General features: G+C 35.3%; 1 protein-coding gene across 2 annotated transcripts in view; it reads left to right on the forward strand.

Moving 5' to 3' along the window:
* LOC120333736 (microtubule-actin cross-linking factor 1-like) overlaps positions 1–22,801 on the forward strand; it is a 113,031-nt gene that overhangs the window by 18,185 nt on the left and 72,045 nt on the right. The window contains exons 3-49 of one of the 2 annotated variants that reach the window (XM_078109588.1): positions 6,198–6,259; positions 7,093–7,182; positions 7,780–7,902; positions 8,570–8,605; positions 8,968–9,045; positions 9,137–9,229; positions 9,366–9,529; positions 9,603–9,718; positions 9,990–10,096; positions 10,286–10,465; positions 10,665–10,840; positions 10,913–11,006; positions 11,167–11,315; positions 11,522–11,693; positions 11,778–11,906; positions 11,999–12,082; positions 12,165–12,326; positions 12,405–12,605; positions 12,755–12,883; positions 14,291–14,443; positions 14,517–14,798; positions 14,886–15,066; positions 15,140–15,294; positions 15,383–15,564; positions 15,645–15,783; positions 16,020–16,040; positions 16,690–16,901; positions 17,069–17,109; positions 17,182–17,336; positions 17,442–17,626; positions 17,760–17,898; positions 18,012–18,249; positions 18,472–18,626; positions 18,914–19,095; positions 19,169–19,310; positions 19,398–19,632; positions 19,842–19,996; positions 20,071–20,255; positions 20,366–20,507; positions 20,618–20,840; positions 20,918–21,072; positions 21,304–21,485; positions 21,572–21,710; positions 21,790–21,983; positions 22,148–22,313; positions 22,401–22,583; positions 22,684–22,782. In XM_078109588.1, the coding sequence (XP_077965714.1) occupies positions 6,198–6,259; positions 7,093–7,182; positions 7,780–7,902; positions 8,570–8,605; positions 8,968–9,045; positions 9,137–9,229; positions 9,366–9,529; positions 9,603–9,718; positions 9,990–10,096; positions 10,286–10,465; positions 10,665–10,840; positions 10,913–11,006; positions 11,167–11,315; positions 11,522–11,693; positions 11,778–11,906; positions 11,999–12,082; positions 12,165–12,326; positions 12,405–12,605; positions 12,755–12,883; positions 14,291–14,443; positions 14,517–14,798; positions 14,886–15,066; positions 15,140–15,294; positions 15,383–15,564; positions 15,645–15,783; positions 16,020–16,040; positions 16,690–16,901; positions 17,069–17,109; positions 17,182–17,336; positions 17,442–17,626; positions 17,760–17,898; positions 18,012–18,249; positions 18,472–18,626; positions 18,914–19,095; positions 19,169–19,310; positions 19,398–19,632; positions 19,842–19,996; positions 20,071–20,255; positions 20,366–20,507; positions 20,618–20,840; positions 20,918–21,072; positions 21,304–21,485; positions 21,572–21,710; positions 21,790–21,983; positions 22,148–22,313; positions 22,401–22,583; positions 22,684–22,782 (6,965 nt within the window). The remainder of the gene's footprint in view (positions 1–6,197; positions 6,260–7,092; positions 7,183–7,779; positions 7,903–8,569; positions 8,606–8,967; positions 9,046–9,136; positions 9,230–9,365; positions 9,530–9,602; positions 9,719–9,989; positions 10,097–10,285; positions 10,466–10,664; positions 10,841–10,912; positions 11,007–11,166; positions 11,316–11,521; positions 11,694–11,777; positions 11,907–11,998; positions 12,083–12,164; positions 12,327–12,404; positions 12,606–12,754; positions 12,884–14,290; positions 14,444–14,516; positions 14,799–14,885; positions 15,067–15,139; positions 15,295–15,382; positions 15,565–15,644; positions 15,784–16,019; positions 16,041–16,689; positions 16,902–17,068; positions 17,110–17,181; positions 17,337–17,441; positions 17,627–17,759; positions 17,899–18,011; positions 18,250–18,471; positions 18,627–18,913; positions 19,096–19,168; positions 19,311–19,397; positions 19,633–19,841; positions 19,997–20,070; positions 20,256–20,365; positions 20,508–20,617; positions 20,841–20,917; positions 21,073–21,303; positions 21,486–21,571; positions 21,711–21,789; positions 21,984–22,147; positions 22,314–22,400; positions 22,584–22,683; positions 22,783–22,801) is intronic. The other variant, XM_078109587.1, reaches the window with a different exon arrangement.

Below are 22,801 nucleotides of genomic sequence, written 5' to 3' on the forward strand. Positions count from 1 at the left end.
GGAAGTTTGTGTTTCTATTACATTTTTCTCATAAAATATACCAGCCGAAATTGTGATATATATGAACCATTGTCGAATTGCATTGATGTGATTCCGGGATGCAATAAATTAACAGCGTGCACACAAACATATTCAACGTGAACTAAACTCTGTGCATTGCCTTAAAAATGTTTCCGCGACAGAACGGCGGAAATCTGTATTTCAATCATCTCAATCATAAATGAAAACCACGAAGTCACGTTTCAACACATTATTATCTTTCGCCCTCTAACGGACGCTGACGGATTTTTTCGTGAATTTAATTCATTCCATTTACCATATTTCACACTATTAGGAGAAATTAGTTAACAAAGATGTTTTTCGCTCTATTCGCGCCAAATGTGTATAGCATTAATAAATATTTCAACAGATCTATCTCATCGCTGGATATGCGTCGATTGCGTCGATATTTTATTTCCCCATATACGATACAGGGAAGTACAGAGTTAAATCTTGATTTGTGTATTCCGAGAAGACGCCTCTCATAAGAAGAAATCACGTTATTCATTCAAGCGTAGATTCATTTGAATTTGATCGGTTCAATTTTGTGGTTAATGTATAATAAAACAAAATTTATGTATAGTTCAGTGCATGGAATTTAATGTATAGTTTCGCGACGCTTGCTTTGTTGTTTCGAGAATCATGTGTGCTTTTTGGGCGTTTACTATAACGTTGAAAGGTCACTTCTCCCGTTTCAAACTTTACTAACGAAAGTACTGTTGAATTGTAACGCCCAAGATTTCGTTTAGCCAGTGGAGAGTATGAATGGGGACCTAATGTATCGTATTGGCGTTATGATTTTTATAGCATAGCTGAAATCGCTCGCTTTTTTGGGAAATCCGCGTTAGGTTGGTTATTATTTTGGTAGGGGTGTTCAAAATGAATTCTTACGCAATCAAGATATTTCTTGGTACAATAGCACTATTACCATTTTTTTGACGATTTTCTGAAATATCAGTCTCTCTCGTATAGTTGAATTGTCTTAAAACATTGTTTGGTCTTTAGAGCTGTGAGTCGTAAACGCAGCAAATGTATCTTTTATAGGTATTTATTGCAGAACATTTAAATATGTAACACATTTCCATGTCAGTTCACTTACATGAGCTGCCTGTAGGCAATTTACTCGAAGAAATAAAAGAGCTTTATTATCCGCGCAGATATTTCGAGAACACTGCCGAACTATGTGTTTTGATTTTGCGTGTTCAACTGTTTCGAATTTCCACTACTCATTTATTTCATCTATTTAATAGTGAGAGAACGAAATGATGTTGTATTGTCGTATTTTATATCTCATTGAGAAGGAGCATATAGTTTTGAATAAGATACAAAGAGAAATCGCATAGATGATCCAAGATTCGACAGATAAAAAAAAACTTCAGTATTCAGTATAAATATTATTATATAACATTCCGCGGTCAAATTATGGCGGCTAGAAAAAATTTCACGAAAATTCAGTGTGCACGGGTTTTGCACAATGCGGCAAACTTATATACAGTAATCTTATTTTAAATACTTACGCGAATTAATTAAAACATACTCTCAGAAGTTTTATAATAATACCCATTTCTGCGATGCTATTTTTCGAATCTTTGCAGTTTTCGATTTAATAGGAGCAACAATTATTGTTTGTCAGACCAGGATTGCTCGGTAATTAATTCAATTGTCAGCATTGTGTTTCAGGCAAACTAAAGAGTTCACGCACTGCAATAGGCATGTACCTATTTTAGTTCGGAAGTATGTAACGTGTTCTGTAGGTACATTGTGCGCTTGGGACTATAATAATATGCTTTCAAGTCTTGTTTGCTCTGGGTATCACAGTGTAAGAAATAAATTGGCTTGGATGTTGGTGGATGACATCGAGAAATCTTCTTGACCCACTTTTACTCGGAAAACCAAATGAGCTGAGCTCACAAGTGGTTAATTGTTATGTCAAAAATATAATAACGTCAAATAAAAAAACGTTTGAAGAAAATATCATTCATTCAATAATAATTTTCTTTCAATGTTTGATGATGAAATGTCCTTTAATTTCAGTCGAAGCACATGTTCGCTCTCACCCACGTAATATATATTTTGTCGCTGCAGCTATTCCAAATTGACTGTCGTTTAACATAGGTGGACATAAAAATTCCGCTTGTAAAATGATTGAGTGGTCACTAAGTATCACTTTTGTGTTTTTTAAATGTTTGCGGAATATATTATTATAAACACTGTTTAAAAGAGCACCGAATTAACATGAGGCCGAATGTATGTATAGCCGCACTACTATATGTAGTGTTCGTTTGTTTCCAATAGCCCGCTGTAAACGATGAAAAATTTACTTCGCAATTTCAGTAAATCGAACAGAACTTCCAACATCTCGATAATACTGCTAGAAGGGAGAGAAAGAGACCGAGGGATATAAACCGGCTTCTGCTATTCGCGCTTAAGTACACACTACCCAATATAAAGTTAAGAACAGCTTAACTGGTGTCGATCCACTTCTTCGACGCCAAGTGGTGCCTGCTTTTATAAGGCCGATAAAAAGCTCCAGGACCGTTACATATTAGTATGGTTATTCAAGCGAACCTTCTGTGCGGCGTACACTGTTATTCGTTTTTTCAGATGAGGATAAAAAGTTTTGCGTGGATTTGGCATTCTATTTGGGAGCGACTTTTCGTTTAGGTCAATCTGGTTTATTTTCAATGTCGCGAAATAGGATTTTGTGACATTTTCAAACTCGCAAGTTTTGCGTGGACGGTCACGTGGTTGTCTCGCTATTTTCATAATAGCAACTCTCAGGGCGCCATATCGATTTTTACCTTCAGAAGTTAAATAATGATACTGTAGAAAAAATTGTTTAATAATACAACTTTTTGTAATATTCAATATGGAGTACCTCTTATCAATCGATATCGCCAGCTTTTTGTCCCTAATTCTTTACTACACTCCATACTTGGCGTTTTATAATTCCATATCACAATCCTGGCTGATGAGGCAGTTTACTCGGGAACTATGGACAAATTTCATTCAATTTTTTAAAGCGTGGTAGTGAATGTCAATAATTGTTCAGCAAGCAAAGAAGGAGATAACCCTCTGCGAGTTTGTGAGAGAATAAAAAGAGAAAAAATTTGGAAAAACTGCTTTATGTTTCTTTTTCAAAAAGACATTACTAAAATGTGTTTTCGTACCCGGCGTATTTTATCATCGTTTTCTTTTCGAGACGTGTAGCATTACTAAAATGACGATAGTTTACGTTTTGCGCCTAACTAACATATGAAGCGTGAAAGCTAGTTTTGCCTACGGGGCTTAGCGGACGACAGTGCCACGAGGCGTTATGGCGTTTCTTATAATAATATATCGTACCGGTATGATAGATTTCAGCAATAGTTTTAACAAATGCAATTGTAAGGCTTTTTACTGAGGAAATATGCAATTGAACAGTGAAAGGATTTTTTGATTGATGAACTCAGTGGTGTGATTGGACATGAACTACAGATGAATCGGTTTACTTTCATTAAATACTCAGTTGCATTGTTGGTTTTGCATTTCTTGGCGTTGAAAGCCGTTTTGTTTAAGTTAGATGACTGGAAGAAACTTTCTTGTAACGTGATCTGGTCATTTATTGTTTCTTTAGGTTAGACGTAATGTTGATGCCGAAGGGCCATTTAGTGGCCATTTATCAATCACTTTTTGAAGACGGGGTTTGTGTAGCACAAAAAACAGTTCGCGGACCTCATGAGTATATTACCATAGGTAGTGGAGGAGCGCCTATACTCAATTTACACGTGGTAAAAGCTATGCAGTCACTGACTTCAAAGGGTGTTGTTAGACAAACATTTTGTTGGAGACATTACTACTGGACATTGACTGATTCTGGAATACAGTACCTTCGTGACTTTTTGCACCTTCCACCAGAAATTATACCCAATACTTTGAAACGTGGTGTTAGGGCGCCAACTGCTAGGTTAGGTGCAGGGAGAGGTCGAACGCTACAGAAACAGTCGTCTGACGTTGCGGAACAAAGTAGGAACCAATATCGCGGAAAAGTGGATTCTCCCAGACCAGCATTTGGGCGTGGGAGAGATAAAGTCGCAGATGCCGGTGCGGGCTCAAGCGCCTCGTTTAGTTTCTATTCACGTCAATCGGGCATGGAATTTCGCGGTGGGTACAGAAGAGAGGAGCAAATGGAACAAGCAAACGCGGTAAACGGATATGCCGGATACAATGGGAACTGGCGTAGCGAAGGCGGTGAAGCGACAAAGTATACTAAGGAGAGAGAGGGATATAAAAGCGAATTACGTGATAATACCAAGCGCAATGAACCGTTCGGCCAGAAACGTGAAAACTTCGCAAAGAGAAGTTATCCGGAAGACGACAGACGGAAATACACGAGCACCGCAAGTCAAGATGGAAACAATGTAGACCAAAATTGGAGGCAGAAATCGCAAGATATCAGCTCAGAAACGAGAGATGTCAATCAAGTGACATCGCCTGAAGAAATTGTTCAACCGACAACGTCGAACGAGAGCGGATCAACTTTCCTTAAAGTTTCCGAAACGAAAACACATTCGAGGAGTATTCACACAGGAGTAGGTGAAGAGGATTACCTTAGTCAAACCACTGTGGTGCAGTATTCAACATCAGTGCGTCAGGAATATACTCAGGAAGAAAAACAAGAATCTGGAAGGAGGGAGGAAGAGGAGGAGGAAGAAGAAGATATTGATATGTGGCGATCAAGAAGAGTAACTTCGGAAAATCCCGATTACAATGATAGCATTGAATCGAAAATTGATGAAGGGAGAGGTGGAATACATTTTAAATTTAGGATTATTATTTCTGTTTCGCAACCTCTAGTGTCATTAGTTATACAAGCTTAATCAGAAAAGGTTGATTAGCACTATATGAATATATCAGTCGCACTAAACTTCACGTGGTACTTGCGAGAACATTTTAATTCTCTTGAAATTAAGGGTTTAGACGCTATGTAGTGAACTTTCGTTTCAAAATTGGCTACGCCCTTATTGAAACGTTTATTACTGCTTAGTGCGATGTGTGCATATTATTATAGAAAATGGTACTGGTCGATAGTTTATAGCCGATTTGCGATTTGTCAAAGCAGTCTTCATGGCTCTTCAGTAAATAACATTTCCTATGCAAACACCGTAAACACGTGTCAGGATAAGAACGCCACTAGTGCTCACTTTTAATCTTAATGTCCTACCACGTCATGTAAATGGTTTGTGTGTGGGAACATGGAACGTTCAATTTTTCAGTGTTGATTCAAACGTTAGCATAATCGCCGCGAGTGTTCCGTATATTACCTTTATAAGCAATGCTGTGGTTTGGTTGTCGTAAAATTCTTTTCGGGATTGGATGGATTTATAGTTTGTATATTTTGAAATTCTTAAAGCTGATTTTGGCTTTACTAAGAATTGAATTTATTTTGCTATGGGAATGAACCGAAATGGCTCGAGTTTAACGTTTCAATGATGCCTACGGCATGTGCGTGTGGTCGATGTCAAAATCACTTTAATATGGATAGAAGTTGTCGTAAATCATATTTATAATATAACGCGACTGCTTCCCATGGTTGGGTTTCTATTTCTTCAAAGTATCCACGATAAAAAGCTACTAATTTGCTGTCGTTTTTTGTAGTGTCATTATTGAAGAAACAAGTATAAGATTTCTACTTATACGTGTCAAAACTTCATATTATTGTTCGATCACAACGGGCATTAATAACAAGCATTATCCTATATAAGATATCCCAGGCTAATCTCAATATGTTGAATTCATTGATATTTCGCCACAGGGTTCTGTAGGCTTGTGCGTTAATGAAACTCGATATCGACCTAGCTGAATTAGCAAGGTATAATATGAATGTTGTATCAACACATAATAGAATGCTATTCCATGTATATGTATGAGTGACTCGAGACTAAAGAATTCCATTCGGGTGTATCGTAGCGTTCGAATCTCTTTATTTCGCATCGAAAAAACGATTAACTAGCAATTTTGAATGAGTTCATTTCAGTGCGATTTCATTTTTCAACCAACTTGTATTTTTTGGCTTTGAACTGATGACAAAGTCAACACTGTATAACACTTTGAATTGGACATGGAATTTGACGAACTTGATATAATTCATAGTTTCAACAAATTAATTTTTATTTCAGATGAACGCGACAAAGTACAGAAAAAGACATTTACAAAATGGATAAACAAGCATTTAGTCAAGGTATGTGTATATTTTTTAGATACTTTTGACATCGCAGTACATGAGCATAAATTGGTTCAGTCGAATCTAATAAGAAATATTTTCAGTGTTATAGTTCCATCTTCGACTATAAGTATTTAAAATGACTGCATGGGATTGCGCAGCGACATTTATGGGAGGGATATAGTAGGGTAAACCTTGCATTTTATGCTCAAGTTTTAGAATTCCTAATAACCAACACCAACAACAAACGACCCGTATTATCGTAAATTACCAGCTCTTTTATTATCTCGTTGAAGCCACTTTGTGAGCATAAATGTGTTGTAGACGTGAACAACTTTCCTCGGGCTATTGTATTACTTTATTTTTTTTTTAATGACTTACCTACCAACTGGTGTGTCAATGGTGGCTTTGCTTGGTGATTAAAATCCGCTGTATGGATCCATGTTTCGTAGGAGAAGAATACTTATTATTGACTCACTTATGGACCAGCCATGAACGCATGATGACATTCGCGCCTGACCTTGATTGCTCATATATATCATTGCGGGTATACTCTTCTTTAAGGCGGCTATTTCATAGGACTTCTTTTCCTCAGCTACCTTCTGATAATGTGAAGACAAAATCGAAATCCCCGTTTTACGCAAGCCCTATTATTTGTAATTAACACAGTGCCTTTAGTGATTACTCGTTAATTGCCGATTCCGATGCATCGGTCGTACGTATTCGAAAACCGTTATCATGACACCAGCTACCAAATAACCCATAACCTCTTTTGTACTTCTGGATAAAAACGATTTTCGAAGTTCCCAGTTATGTGCAGTGCAATATTACATTATATTAATTTATTACAGACCCGAAGACAAGTGGATAATTTATATGAAGATTTGAGAGATGGCCACAACTTGATCGCATTACTGGAAGTTTTATCTGGCGAAACCTTGGTGAGATTATTTTCGTTTTATGTAATCAGTTTAGTCGCTCAAACAAGCGTAAGTTTTGTATGGAATACTCTTATAGAGAATAGAATTAAATTTCCCGCCAAAACCATATTCGTTGCTTTGGATTATTGTTTGTTATTTCACTTCTGTATTAGGACAGAAATAATACGTTTTGATAAGATTCTCTCGTTTCTGCTTTTGTTGAAGGCATATAATTTTGTTGGAGTCCCAATTATTTTTTTGCGAAGCAGCGTGTTGTCGACTTTCCCATGGTTATAGATCTTCGCGTGGTCTTCGAAAAATCCAGCAAGTGACAACGTTTACTTTTAGAAATGGAAATTTTCATTAAGATGCCGATTTTGGACTTGAATATAGTTTTCATGAAATCGCGTGACAAAATATTGACGACTACTTCAGTCATTTACATTCTTTCAAATCTGCTTTCTACTTGATGAGTTTTAATTCATATTGAAAATTACCATCAGAATTTCAGTGAATGATTTCAATATTTTGACTATATAGGTTAACTTAAATAAATAACTGTTTGTCTGTTTGTTTCAATATTTCTTATTGGAATATTTTTTTCTCATATCCATTTAGTTTTCAATATCAGTTGAGGTCTCGTATGATATGGCAATTTGCAAAGAATGCCATCGCCCCACTTACGAAATTTGCCGCCAGAAATGCGCAGGACTGCATTTCTCTAATGATTTATTTAAATCAGTGAGTCGCCTGACAGTCTTGGGTTTCGTCTGTTTTACCTACTTTTGATTTGCTATGACGATTTGAAAATGATCCAGTGAAAGTTGAGCTATTACATGATTTAACACATAGCTATGATAATTGTGCGTGCGTGTGTGTGGCCCCTTTTACGCATGTTTTGTTTTGAACATGAAGCGTACTCAATTTGAAATTCAAGGTCTCGTTCTTGCGTGGTATGATGCCAGTGTGGTGGTTTGCGTAGGCGTGAATGTCAATTTCATCATAGGCGCGGTAATACCAAACCTTAATCCCGTCTACTAGAAATGCCAGGTCGTCAAAATAGGAAACCCTATATTTATCTAGTTGTTTTATTTAAAACCGATGGAATTAAATTCAAATTGTATTATGATAAATTGTATTATAATAACATTGTCAAACAGTATCACTCATGAGCAAAAATTAACATCATGCTTAAAATGGGTCGTTCATCCAATTTCGTAACCTAAACGAGTTTATCGCTACAAACCTTTCTTTCTGATATGCGTACAATTCATACACATCTAAGATTATCCTTACTAATACAAAAATTCCATTTCAAAGATTTTTAGCTTTTCTTTGGCTCTTTCTTTACTTTATTTTTCTTTATTTTTCATAATCCTTTTCCTCTTTTCTCTTTCTATCTACAAAGCCGCGCGAAGGAGACTACATGAATCAAATGCGTTTGGTAAGTCAACGAAACTACGCGGCATTATACCTGTGCAATAATATTAGACTAATTGTGCAGAAAGATGCCTTTATTCCTAATGCCTTCACTCATCTACTTTTCGTTTTCTATATTATACTTGACACTTGACTGGATCTTCTTGTTTGATATCATTTGCTCAGGGTAACTGTTGTCCAGGTCGATTAAATGGTTATAAATTACCAATAGAAAAATGCTATAAAATTTTGTCAGACCAGAATTAAATGTAGATATCAAGTTTTAAACGAGGTACGATATATGTATAGTCATGTAAACTCTGTTACTTATCGATATGTTTAATTTCAAATTAACGCGCATTTTTTAAGTGAAATGTTTATTTTTAGCCGAGAGAAAAGGGTCGAATGAGATTTCACAGACTTCAAAATGTGCAGATAGCTTTAGACTATTTGAAGAAACGAAAGGTAAATTGCATTTTTCTTTAAGCACATACATTTTTGGGTAATTTTTTGGACTATACGTGATCTGGATAAATTTCCGAATTTCATATTTCAGCTTCGTCTTGTCAATATAAGAAATGACGACATAACAGATGGAAATCCGAAACTCACACTCGGACTTGTGTGGACAATCATTCTTCATTTCCAGGCAAGTTATGTGACGTCATCTTACCTTCGGTCCATCTATGACTGCTGATATAATCGTCTTTTGTTATTTATTTGTATTATCTGTAACTTTAATTTGTTGCTATTATATTAAAACAATTAATTTTCCTTTCAATTAGATTGAGGACATAGCCGTTGAAGGCGAAGATGATCTTTCTGCAAAACAAGCCTTGTTATTGTGGGCTCAACGAAATATGGAAGGATACGACGATATCAGGGTCACCAATTTTACGTCTTCGTGGAGAGACGGAAAAGTTTTTAATGCAATTTTACACAGGAATAGGTATTTTTCGTTTTTTTTTTGTATTAAAGAATGAAAATTTCATTTTTATATATTTCATTTTTTATTTTTCCAGACCTGACCTCATTGACATGGATCAAGTACGTAAGTCAGACAACAAATCGAATCTAGAAAATGCGTTTTCAGCGCTCGAGAAGGAAGTTGCAGTGACAAGATTGCTGGACCCAGAAGGTAGAGTACTTCAGCAAAGATTTATGAATGAAACCCAGCATTTACTTTTTCACCAACGCACGATAAGAGTTCGGTTTCAGCATGATTATAGATAGTCGCCGATGTTATTTATATTCATATATTTTTAAAATTCCGATCTGATGTGTCATTTTGTTTATTTCAGCCTCGCCCTACCAATTGTCTCGTTTTGCATTTTTGCTTACGAAATACTTTATAAGGTTAGTCAAGGTCATGTACGGAAATCTCTTATGTTTTTCGTATTTGTATACAGATGTTGATGTCGACAAACCAGACGAGAGATCGTTGATTACGTACGTTTCATCGTTGTACGACGCCTTTCCAAAAGTTCCTCCATTCCCGATTTCAATCACAGTCGAAGTATGTAGAGATATTATGATTTTACTGATCTATTTTTTGACATCAATTCTAGAAAATAATAATAATAAAACCTACCAATACAGGGTTACTAGCAAGTTTTTATTTCTTCATGGATATTCAATGCTGACCTTGTTGAACTTGTGACATACCAAAACCTGGTGTACTTAGGAATTGCGAATTATTTTTCAGGAATGGCAATTCACTTGGGAAGAATATCGAATTCTTGTGACATCAATTCTAGAATGGATTCAGAAACAAATTGTCATTCTACGAAGACGTGAAGGCATACCATGTCAAACAGTGACAGAAGCCAAAAATTTAATTCACGAAATAAAACTTTTCCAAGAGAACGAGCTAGCTAGAAAAGAGGTGAGAACATCTGGCAATGAAGTATATTATATGTATATCGTTCGTGACTGTTGTTTGTTAAGTTGTTTGTTGATCATATTTGCTATATGAACATGAACTATGATTCAATATACATGTTATTTTAAAAAGGGTAAATATGCTTTCAATATCATCATGCCTCTAATCATACTTTATATCATCATTATCGCTGTTTATTTAGGCGGACAAGAATCTTGTAAGCCCAAAATATTGCGACCTGGAACAAATGTCGCAAAAATCATTGGGACGATTTGAAATTCCCGCCGGATATGAACCAGCAAAAGTTGAAGCGGCATGGCAAGAACTGATGGCCGCAAATGATGAAAGAGAAGGTGTCCTTACAGCTGAATACAGAAGGTACGTCGAACATTTTATTGAATTAGAATTTGTTGGTAAAATTTATTTTATTTTTTATTTTTATTTTTTTAGATTGGAAAAACTTCATAATCTTGTACTAAAAATCACAAGCGAAGCGAGCGAATGCCGCACAAAACTGGAAGGAGCCGAAAAACTTATTAAAATCGTAAGTTAACTGGTTAAATATTGACTTTGTTCAATTTTATTGATTATTATTGAATCAACGATTGAGTAAATTGTTCAGCAAACGAGGATTGGAAATAATTTTCTAGATAGTAACTTTTTTTGCTCTAGAGTAGACATTACTCAATTTTACGTTGTTCTAGATTGAAGCAGAAGGCGATGATTCCGACCAAATGCAAAAACAAGTTAATGCATTGCTTGGCGACAGCGAAAAAGAAATCCGAGTTATGTTTGTTGACGTACAAACTCTCAAAGATGCCGAATATCATCAAGCAGATGACATGTACAAAACGTAAGTTTTGGTGTGTTTATATGAGATTTTAGAGTCAATGTCGATTAATCGCATTTTATGTTTTTTTTTAAATTAGAAAATGATGAAATAAATAACAGTTGGTAATATTCTCCATTTGAACTTTTGAATTGGCCCCGACTTGGAAATAATAGGCAATGTAATCCAATGTACGGGTACATCATTTTTCATTTTTTTCTAAATTTTAGAGTCTTTTTGCTTCACGAAAAGTGGGTCGCACTACGTTCAACCTACACCACTGCACTCAAGGACGCACCGAATGTACGTTCAGCAATTTTAGCTCGTCTCAGACCCAAACTCCAAGACACAAAAGAATATATTTCTCTTCAAGGTGCTCTAAGATGGGTGGCTGACAAAACGGTAATTTTGTTTTTCTATATTTCCGTATATCTCATTATTCTCATGACGTAGTATCGTTTGAATAACATCGTCGTTTTTAAACAGAGGGAAACAGAATCATTTCCACTGGGAGATGATCTACCAAAAGTTGAAAACCAGTTGGCTGTGTTCAAAGCATTAGAAGACGAAGTTGATAAATTCAATGCTGACGTTAGAGAGTGTCAGAAAGCAAAGGTAAATTGTCGCGAAATCATTATTGTTGTAACTGAAGTACGTTTGTGGGAATTTTTATTGAAACTAAATACAAATATATTCTCTTTTTGCAGGATGCTTTTGATAAAGGAAGTGAAGATTGTAAGAGATATTGTCAAGATTTGTCACAACTTGAAGTCAACTATTCACTTCTGCAGGTATGCATGGTTTCGGATATTATGATTGAACTATTGTACAAATGGAAATGTGTTATAATGTATGTTTTATATTGTTAAATAGAATGCCGTGGAGATTCGTGAAGGTCAAATTTCTTCTCTGCTCAAGTTCATACGTGAAGCAACACAACATCTTATGTGGCTCAATGAAATAGAAGACAACGAAATAAACAGGGATTTTACGCAATATACATCTGACGTTGAACCTCTCGAGAAACAATTATCTGTACGTAAATTTATGTTTGTTCAACTTTTATATCTAGTAACTTAGTGATGATGTCATATGTTTTATTACGTCATACAGAGAATGAAATCGGATGTCCAATCACACGATACTTCATTCAAATCTACCATTCACGACGGGGAACGATTAGTCCACGAAAACCACCCTGCAAGAAATACAGTTCAGGCTTACCTCACTCAACTAAACAATCAATGGGAATGGATACAGAGTTTAGGATATTGTCTACAGCAACATATACTGCAATTGAACCAGTACCAACAGGTATGAGACGGTTTAAACCAGTTTTATTGAAATGGTCAGATGTTACCAAGACATTCTTGGTAATTGGGAGTGAAACGTTTTAGTCATTTTTTTTTATATTATCTATTCACGTCGAGGAACGAAATCAATAGATTTCTGTATTTGTTTAGTTTCACACCGATTGCGGAAAAGCCGAGACATTTTTGCGTGATCGCGAATCGGACTTGGATGAAAAAATGCGTGAAATATCTCCTGATACTGAGCCTGATCGTGCAGAGCATATTTTCCGTGACATATTCGTAAGATGATTTTAATTTATATTTTTTCAAACGATTTATTTCTAGTTTTTATTATTTATAGTACTAGAAAATACAATTCTATCATATTATTATTTATTACTTAATTTCGCACAATCAACTATTCCATATTTTATGAACAAACAATCAAAATTTATATCTTTTCATTTATTTACCACAGTTTGAATTCTCGGTAAGTCAGCTTGTCGAATGCAGAGTGCTTATCTTCTTCACGTGTGTTTATTCTTGTTTTTCAACATTATTTTCAATGTTAATTATTTATTTGTCTCAGTGTTCTTTTACTTTTAGTTGATGTTTTTATTTTAGCTCAGCTACCTATATGTCCCTTTTAAATATTTTGAATTAAAATATTATCTTACTGATTAATTTGAAATAAAAGTAGTTGGATTTTCTTAATCTGATTCTTTAGTTTAGTCTAGAGTTTATCTATGATCTTATCGTCCTTGGATAGAATGAATTTGCTGTATTCGTTGTTTGTGGTTCTTGTAAAACAATCTTGTAAGAAATTGTATTTGAATGGCCTTACATTCCTGAATTTCTTGCGATATATTTTAAATTTAAATTTACTAACATGTAAAAAAATATGAAAACTTGTCTTTTTTACTCAAATTTTTGAAAAATATGTTTTGCATATTGCGCAATTTGAGTAATCTATTTAGGTTTTCTCAATCAATTTAATTTTTCATTAGTAGATGTAATAGGTGTCAAAATTATTGAGATGTCGATTTCTAATTTTTCAAGTCAGCTTACTTACATTTAGTTTTAGCGTCTTTTCTTTATTAAATTATGTTAAAATGCCACAATAAAGAGGCTGTATTGAACACATGCATCTATATCGCCTTTTTCTTTCACTTTTTGAATTAACATTGCGCACTGAATTCAAGTTATCAATAATTATTCATCTTCATTTCTGTTATCAGTTTTTTTTTCCGTTTTTCATTTTGGATGATTTTGTTTTGCGTTAAGCTGTAAGTTGAAATGTATTATCAGTGGCGATTTGTAACAACTGGCAATGTAAGTTGTGTATTTTGAATAAGTTTATTCGAAATTGCTTGAAACTATGATTTGTACGTATCTATACTTAAAACTAAAAGTTTATTTGTCATCTCTGTATACTGATGTGAATGAATGAACAACTGCAGCATTAAATCGAAAATTGTGACTTTTGTATGATAAAAAAAAACGTAGCAAAAATGAAATTTTTCTCGCTAACAACTAGATTATATTGAAGAAAACACTTGCTTCTGCATGATCTTTCTCCCATATCGTTTTTGTTTGTTTGGAAGTATTTTCATCTCTCAAACATGCTGTTAAGTGCATGATCTTAAAAGCTTTTATGAAAATGTTAAAGACTAAAAATAAATTATTTTGAAATATTTTCCCTTGCAGCAAATAAAAGAAGATTTGGAAAAATTTAAACCAACTGTAACAAACTTGATTGCTCGCAGCAAAGATATACCGTGCGTAGAAGAAAGACCAAACCCGGTTATCAAAGATTCTAAATCGACTGTACAAGCTTTGTGTAGTTATAAGCAAATGAATGTAAGAAATGGAACTTTGTGATATTATTTCTTTTTTGTTTTGTTCGTCACGACTTTTTATTGTTTTATTTCAGCTTTCTATCGCTAAGAGTGAAGAATGTGCTTTGGTAGACAAACCTCAACCGACGAGATGGGTCGTTATCAACTCCGTTCAACAACAAGGAGAAGCTCCGTCGGCAATTTTTGTCATACCGCCTCCTAGTGCTAAATCTATCTCTCGCGCCCAGGCTCTAGAACGAGATTATCTGGCGTTTTTGGAATTGTGGCGTGAAAGACATGCCAGAGTACAGCTATTAGTGGCCATTAACAACCTTCAAAGAAGTATCGGATACGTATCATCGTGGACGGTAGAATCGGTGAGTCAAAATATTCGAATAAAATTTGAGCATAGTATTAGTGATGAAAGGTCTGTAATTTTATTACTGTCTTTTTATTCGTTATAGTATCGTCTTTTAAGTCCTATTGAACGGGATCAAGCATTGAGGAATTTGAAAGACGGTCTCAAAGGAATTGAAGATACGGAATCAAATGATCCAACCTTGACTGTCAAAATCGCCTCTCTACGCGTCGAAGTTCAAAGATGTCTAAAACTTGCTGAATCTCTTTCTAAACAAATGGACCAGGGTAAGCAGTTGTGCTAAATATCTTCGTATACGACATTAAACAAACCTAAAACTGAATTTGAATTGTTTTATAGATGACAAGGACGAAGAGCAATGCCGTACTTACATTTCACGATTAAACGTAATTCTTCGTCGACTCAACACTATTGATGGAGTTGTTTCTGTTCGAGTGAAAACAGCTCTTCCAAGAGACGTCGCTAGTGTGCAACATGTCATCAATGACCACGAGGTAAAGTGATTTTACTATTATAATCCGATAGTTTCTGTGGATGATTATGTGTGATTCGATTTTTGACGTTTATGTACTTTATCTTCAGAGCTCAGTGGTTGAACTCAAAACAATCCAACCTCAGTACGCGGAAGTACGTGAAGGTTCAAAACAAATCATGGAAAGAGAGGATTGTTCTGCTCCATCAAAGGAGGAACTCGGCAATCAACTTGAAGTAGTTGAGAAAAAATGGGATCGAACATGGAATATTTCTACTCTGTACTTTGACAAGTAAAATAGTTTTTTTTTTATTTGATCAACAGCTGATAAAAACTAGTTCATGAGAATAATATATCATGTTTTATCCACAGGTTGAAAATGGTCTACGTTGTTGTGCAATCGACAAAAGAAGCGCAAAATATTGTTTCAGGCGTCGAAACGAAGATTGAAGAAAATAAAGAAATCCCGAAAGATTCGGATAGCTTGAGAAAACAACAAATCATTTACCAGGTTTGTGGAAAGGGTGGCTTTCAATTTTTTTACTTAATCTATTGCTTCATACCGTGCCTACGGTTTTCCTGAGAAATGGAGAACTCAAGATTAATTGTTATTTAAAATCATTGTTCAATAATAGTAACTATGAGTTTCTAGTCTATTTAAAATAGTGTCGTAATACCCAAGATATTTTGTGATCTAATTTTTCGATTATTATTACGTTCTATTTTAACTTGTTTTATGTAATGTAGACTGCCAATACAAAGACTCATGTAAGTACTGAAATAAAGTACAAACAACACCACATCACCATTTTCATAGCATCATATTGAGTCTCCTTCTTCATTTTGCCATTATATTTATATGGGTGACAAAATTATCATTTTTGATGAACTTTCATATTGCGTTAATATGGTTGACATTAAAATTTTTAATTTTACTGTGCTTTCATTCATTTAGAAAAAAAAAATAATTTTGATAATGAACCATTTATTCTTAGTAGGTTCTGTCTTCGTTTGGCTGGTTAAAAACATTTTGACCTGCGAAAGTCATCTAAATATAACATTATATATAAGTTTGCATGTGGTGACATGGTCTTGGAATTTCAGAAATATTCATCCTTTAGTACATATCATTCAATGATCTGAGTTTTTATTCGATATAGATTACATAATTCAAACAAAGGAAACCATGGGCTTTATTACCTTTAATGTCCTAATGATATTTTGTTGCATTATAAAAACAGTGTTGTTTCTAAGCATTAAAACTCGAAGCGACGTTCAAAAATTTTGATGTCAATATGTGTGACTTTTGAGATTAAAACTCCATTAATATGATTGCCACACAGTTTTTGCTACAGACTCCAATAATAAGAAATGACATATTTTGACTAGTGTTAAATTTGTTAATTCTCAATTCAAGGAAATGCGAGACACTCTTGAAAAGAATCACCCCCTTATCGTAAATCTGCAACGAGATGCCCAAAAGGCGAATGAAATTGGCACCAAACTTGTGAAGGTAGCAAATACCCAAGATAATAAAGTTACCGAAGACGTGGACGTTCAGAAATATACTGCTGATGTCAAGGACGTCGTAGACAGATGGCAAGTTTGCAAAGTCTTCGTCGATGAAAGGTGATTATGGTTTATCTAGTTGTCTAATCCGTACCATGAATCAAATTTGCGTTTAGACGACTTTTTTTCAGTAGTCTACTTTTAATTTTTCAGTCCAATGTAGGTTTAAAGGGTTTTGAACTTTTTTCATACAATGTTTTACTATACTTTCTTTTTACTTTTTTAAGGTTGACAAAATTCAGCGATTTATTGCCGAAAGCACAGCAAGGTATGTAAACTTTTTATTTAAAAAAAATACTTGCGAACTCGATAAAGCCATAATTTGAATTTAATTTTCCAGGCGAAGCGGATGAACAGCGAGCTAAATCTCTAATCGACCGTCTAAATAAATTGCTAGCCACCCTTGACAGCATTTCGACTAGCCAAGAGGCTCAAATGGCAGTTTGGCTGCCACGATCGGTACCGGCACTCCAGCAAGCCGAAGATAGTCAAGGAGTATGAATCTTTTTTTTTGATATTTGTGGTTTTTATGAGTTTTCACGACATATGACACTGCTAAAACGAAATGCTAGGTTCTGACTGTGCAACATTATTTTCCAGACTGTGGTGAAACGAGTCGAAGATTTGAAACCCGAATACGACTCTGCTCAAACTGTCGTAGTTAACTTCATCAACGAGGAAACCTCTGGCTTGGCACCGAGCATACCGTTCTTACGTGACACACTTCACAAAGTCCAGGAGAAGTGGGCGATTGTATGGCTCATGACGCACGTTTACTTCGAAAAGTACATATTTTGTAATATATAATGCATAAAGTGATTTGTGATTAATTTATGAATAATGATTTATAGTTAGTTTATCATTATTGATTCTAACATTGTAAATATATTAATGACGTCATATATTTACGCCTTTTAGGATCAAAGGACTCCTTTACACACAAAGTGCGATAATCGAATGTGAGAAGGCGGTATCATCATACGAAAAAATAATTTCAGAAAGATCTCATTCCACGACGGATGTCGATGCGCTACGTAAAAGAAATGACATCTTCCAGGTTTGCTGCATTTTACAAGTTATATAAAGAGCCATGTCAAGCAATGTGATTTTTAAAACAGTTTTAGTAATTTTTTCCTATACTTCAATACAATCTCCCTTTTTCTCGTATAGAAATTGGCTGCTGACATTCCAGTACACGACTCAAATTTCGATGCTTTGTCAAAAAATCTGATTTCTACTCGCGAAGTTTCTCATCAATTGCCTCCTACTATTGCCGATAAATGCAACAGCGATTTGGAAGCTTATTCTAACGATATTGAAGATTTACAACGTCGATGGGAAGAAGCAAAATCGAAACTTACAATGTTGGCTGATCAAGTGAAAATCCAGCTGCCGAAAATGGAAAAAGGTATTTGGTTTAAAATTTTTACATGAAATTATAATTTCAACTTTGGGAAATGGGATTCTGTATTGAGAACATCAGAACTGCTATTTATTTAAAGCACTTTGCACGTTACTAAGTATCGTTTTGTGCAAACTCTGCGTGCAAGCACAAACACTCGCTTAAATATTGTGATTGAACATAAATTTACCAATAATTTTTTATTTATTAAATATTTTTCTTCTTTAGCTGCTGCTCAAGAACGTTTATTGTCGGATATTCTTTCTCGTATTCGTGCACTGAGTCGTGGATTAGATAGCATCACTCAATCACAAACTGCCAGAATGCAAGTTAGCTTACCATCAGAAGCGATGGGCTTACAAAAATGCCAAGCACAACAAAAGGTAGACTATATTTTAAAATTGCCCAACTGAATTGTTTACGAGAGTTTACTCATAGCTGAATCTTGAACTCAGGGGAATAACAAGTAGAAGAATTGCCAAATCCCAAGATATTCCAAGTTTGACCACGAGTACTACTCTTGTGACAGAGAGATACTTAACGCAAATTTAAGAACTGTGTGAAAGTATAAAATTCTCAAGAAAAATATTTATCATGAAAAACTTTGTTCAGGGAGAATTTGAAGGGCACACAATAGCATATTAAACCGATTATATTCCGATCTTTACAGGACGTTCAAAATCGTTTAACCGATCTCTCGTCCGATTACGAACCTTTGGTTTCCGAGTGCAACAATGTACTTGAGCATGGGGACTTGGAAAGTCCAACAGCAACCACAGTTCGTGAGGAATGTGACAAAATGACAGAAAAATGGATTTTATTGAATGAAATTACAGGACTATTCTACGCTAAGTAAGTGTTTACATCTCTTTGCAGACATGGCTAAATCTTCATGTAACTAATGTCTGTTTTACACAATTTTCAGAATTAAAGTATTACATGACGTATCTGAGCTTATGCATGACGTCAACGTTGTTGTTGTGACTTACGAGCAGACGCTTGATGCCAACGATCACTTGCCAGAAAATGACTTGAATGCTCTACGCAAGCAACAGGCTCTTTTAAAGGTATTTTCGAATGAAGATTCATAACATTCAACTGCGTTATTTCTTTTTCCTTTCATATGGTTGGTCAATCTTCTTTCTCAAATTTAGGCTCTATCTGACAACATACCGACTCATGAGCCCAAGTTTCCTGATGTCAGCGAAACGCTAGAAATCGCCCAGGCAACCACTAAAAAGTTATCGGAAGTCTCTGATATCCCTGAGCAAGATGTTCCTCAGCGCGATCGCGATTTCAAAGACTTGGAAGCTCGATGGGAAGAAGCAAAAAAGAGACTTCAACAAAGACTTATTTTACTGGGACAACGCATACCAATCATGGAAAAAGGTAGGTGTTGACATGAGTAAAAATAGTTTCATCATCATGATTGGAATTACCAAAATGCATTGACAACAGACAAATTCTATCATAATTTACCTAAATTTTCAATAGTTAAGCTAACAATTAACATGCTTATGGAAATATCGGCTTGTATTGATAGATTTGGTATTATTAACCAACCATATACTTACCAACATGTATGTGTTTTCTTTTAGTTGCATCGGAAGAAAGCACAGCTGCTTCTCTTTTGCCTGGCGTGGAAGCTTTTATTCACGAGCTGGAACGTCTCGAAAGCGCTCAACTTGTTCGTGCAGATGTTATGCTGCCATCTGACGTCAACGCAGTGTCACGTGTCGTCCAGCAACAAAAGGTACTAAGTCAAGATTACTAATAATTGGAGTATTATTTGATTTGACGACTAAATAAATATTTACTTTGTTTTAGACTACCATTGAACACTTCGTCAATGATGTAACGCCTAGATATGCTGCTCTTTTGGCGCAATGCAGACCCTTGATTGAAAAAGAGGACTCAACAGCGCCATCAGTGACTGAATTGAAGAAGGGGGTTGAGAAAATGGAAAATAAATGGGAATTGGTCGATCATCTTGTGAAGTCATACTTGAAAAAGTAAGATTCGATTGAGGATTGTTTTATTGTTCACATTTTACAATTATTTTACAATTTCATGTCTCCATCTTACACATTTTACTCATAATCCATTTTATCAATAAATTTAGGGTCAACGCTTTACTGGAACTTCTCGAACGCTTAGCTGTTGTCAGACCAATACTGAAGACTTACGAAAGCGAGGTCTCAAAATCAAGACCAAATGAGAAATCCTCCGTAGAAGACTTGAAAGCATGCTGTGCAACACTCCAGGTAAGTTGGTTTGATTTACACAGCCTCACTCTTCACTATACAATAAAAATACAACATACAATAAAATGTCGTCGAATAACAATTGAAATATATTTTGAACCTATTCATAGAAACTCAAATCTGGCGTTCCTGTGGAAGACCCTAAATTTGATGCGGTCACCAAAGCTCTCAAAGACGCAAAAGACGCCGTCGAAAAAACTGACGAAGGTGACCAAGACATTGTTGCCCATGAAGCCGAATGCAAAGAAGTCGCTGAAAGATGGGAAAAAGTCAAGGCTGAATTGGAAATCATATTGGCAGAAGTGGAGGCCAGGATTCCAAACGCCGAGAAAGGTATTTTTTATTCGCAAGTTGCCTAAATCGTCTAATCAAGAAAACTCATTATAACTTTTATTTATTTGTACTTCCAGCTGCCTCTATTGAAGCGAAATGTAAAGAACTTCTTCCGTCACTTAAAAAGCTTATTTCTGAACTCGACTCATTAGAACACGCTATTCGGGCGAGAATTGGAATGTGCATGCCCGCCGAACCAGAGAGTGTCGAAAAGGCAATTGCTCAACAAAAAGTAATTACAGATTATAGAATTTATCACAGAAATATTTATGTCGGACCTGAGGTATTTGAAGCTCTAACAAATCTCATAAATAAATACTAACAAGTACTCCACTCCTGTAATAGTCTGAACAGTGTGAAGCCTAACCTTTCCTGCAACATTCAAAATTGACTTTGGTCTATTAAAATAGATCATCAATTATAAGAACCCTTCCTGTAATATACACTCTTAATTTCTTTTCAGGAAACATCAAATCGCTTGGACTCTTTGGAACCAAAATACAAACAGCTGAGTGCAGAGGTTGAAATCATTTTGAAATCTTCGGACGATGAAACTCCCTCAATATCTCAACTCAAATCGGAACAGAAAACGGTCGATAAAAAATGGGAGACAGTGCGATATTTAAGCACCCTGTACATTGAAAAGTAAGCATATTATCTATTCATCTCTTGTTCTTCTCAATCATTTTTCGTCGATTAAAATAAATATTTCTATATCTAATTTTATTTAGATTGGATCGTTTACATGATGCGACTGAAAAAGCCCGGGTAGCCCGTGTTACAATCCGTCAATATGAAATTTATCTTATTGAATTGGATACAATGTCGAGTGATGTACCAGGACTGAAAAACCAGGTTCAATTACTCGAGGTATGTGTTGTCGTTTTTCTATTTTACTATTCCGTTCTTAAGTAAACTCACTTAAGCATTTTATCTACTATTCGGTTAGAAATTGGATAAAGAAATACCGCAACATGAACCCGAATTTAAGACACTTGAAGGCGCTGTTAAAGACTTGCGTGATTGCGGGGATAAACTGGGAAAATACAGTGGAATTGATGACCTCGATGCTCCACAATATCAAGACATTTCAGATGATTTGAGCCAGCGATGGGACGAAGCAAAAGACCAAGTCAAGAATAGGTGAATTGGGATTTGAAAATAAGAATAAATGCATTGTAAACTTAGAAAAGTATATCTATTCATGCGGTCATCAGTCGTTCAATAAAACAATTTTATTCTTGTCGCCAGTCGTTTTTTTCTGAATGTCTGCCGATTATAATCATATACGTTTAAACACCTTGCAGATTGAATTATGCAAGAGTCGCTGAAGCTAAATTGTCAGAATATGAAGACAAAGCTGCGAAACAGAACGATCATTTGGGCAAGACCGAGAATATATTGAATTCAGAAGAATACAGCAAAGTTAAAACAACATCAAAAGACATTGCCGATCAGATTAAAGATCATGAAGTTCGTTACGATTATATCTTTTATTTTGTTTGACTTCGTAGGTTTCCCAATTACCAAAACAATTTATTTTTAATATTTAAAATTTAGGGACTCAGTGATGACATTGACAGTCAGCAATCCAATATGGATTCTCTCGTTGTCTTAGCAACTGAATTTGATGACGCAGCAAAAAAATATGATGACACCGCTGCCAAATTTGAACCACGTGACGCGGAGCTTGCCGCCAAAAAGAAAGGATCTAAAACGACTACAAGAATTGTGGTCTATGAGGTATCGTTTTTATGCTATTATGATTTTTAAAGTAACTCATGTGAATGTGAGAGTGAAATTCGGTTTCAGTGCTTAATGAATGATTCCATCCTTTTTTAAGGTGACTACAATTACAAGAAAATATGACAAGCTCAAAAACCTGATATCTGAGCGAGTCGATCGCTACAGCGTTGACTACGACAAGGCGAAAGATCGCGAGGTATGTCCATATAATCTAT

This window comes from Styela clava, chromosome 15, assembly GCF_964204865.1.
Source record: "Styela clava chromosome 15, kaStyClav1.hap1.2, whole genome shotgun sequence".
In the NCBI taxonomy this organism is placed as follows: Eukaryota; Metazoa; Chordata; class Ascidiacea; order Stolidobranchia; family Styelidae; genus Styela; species Styela clava.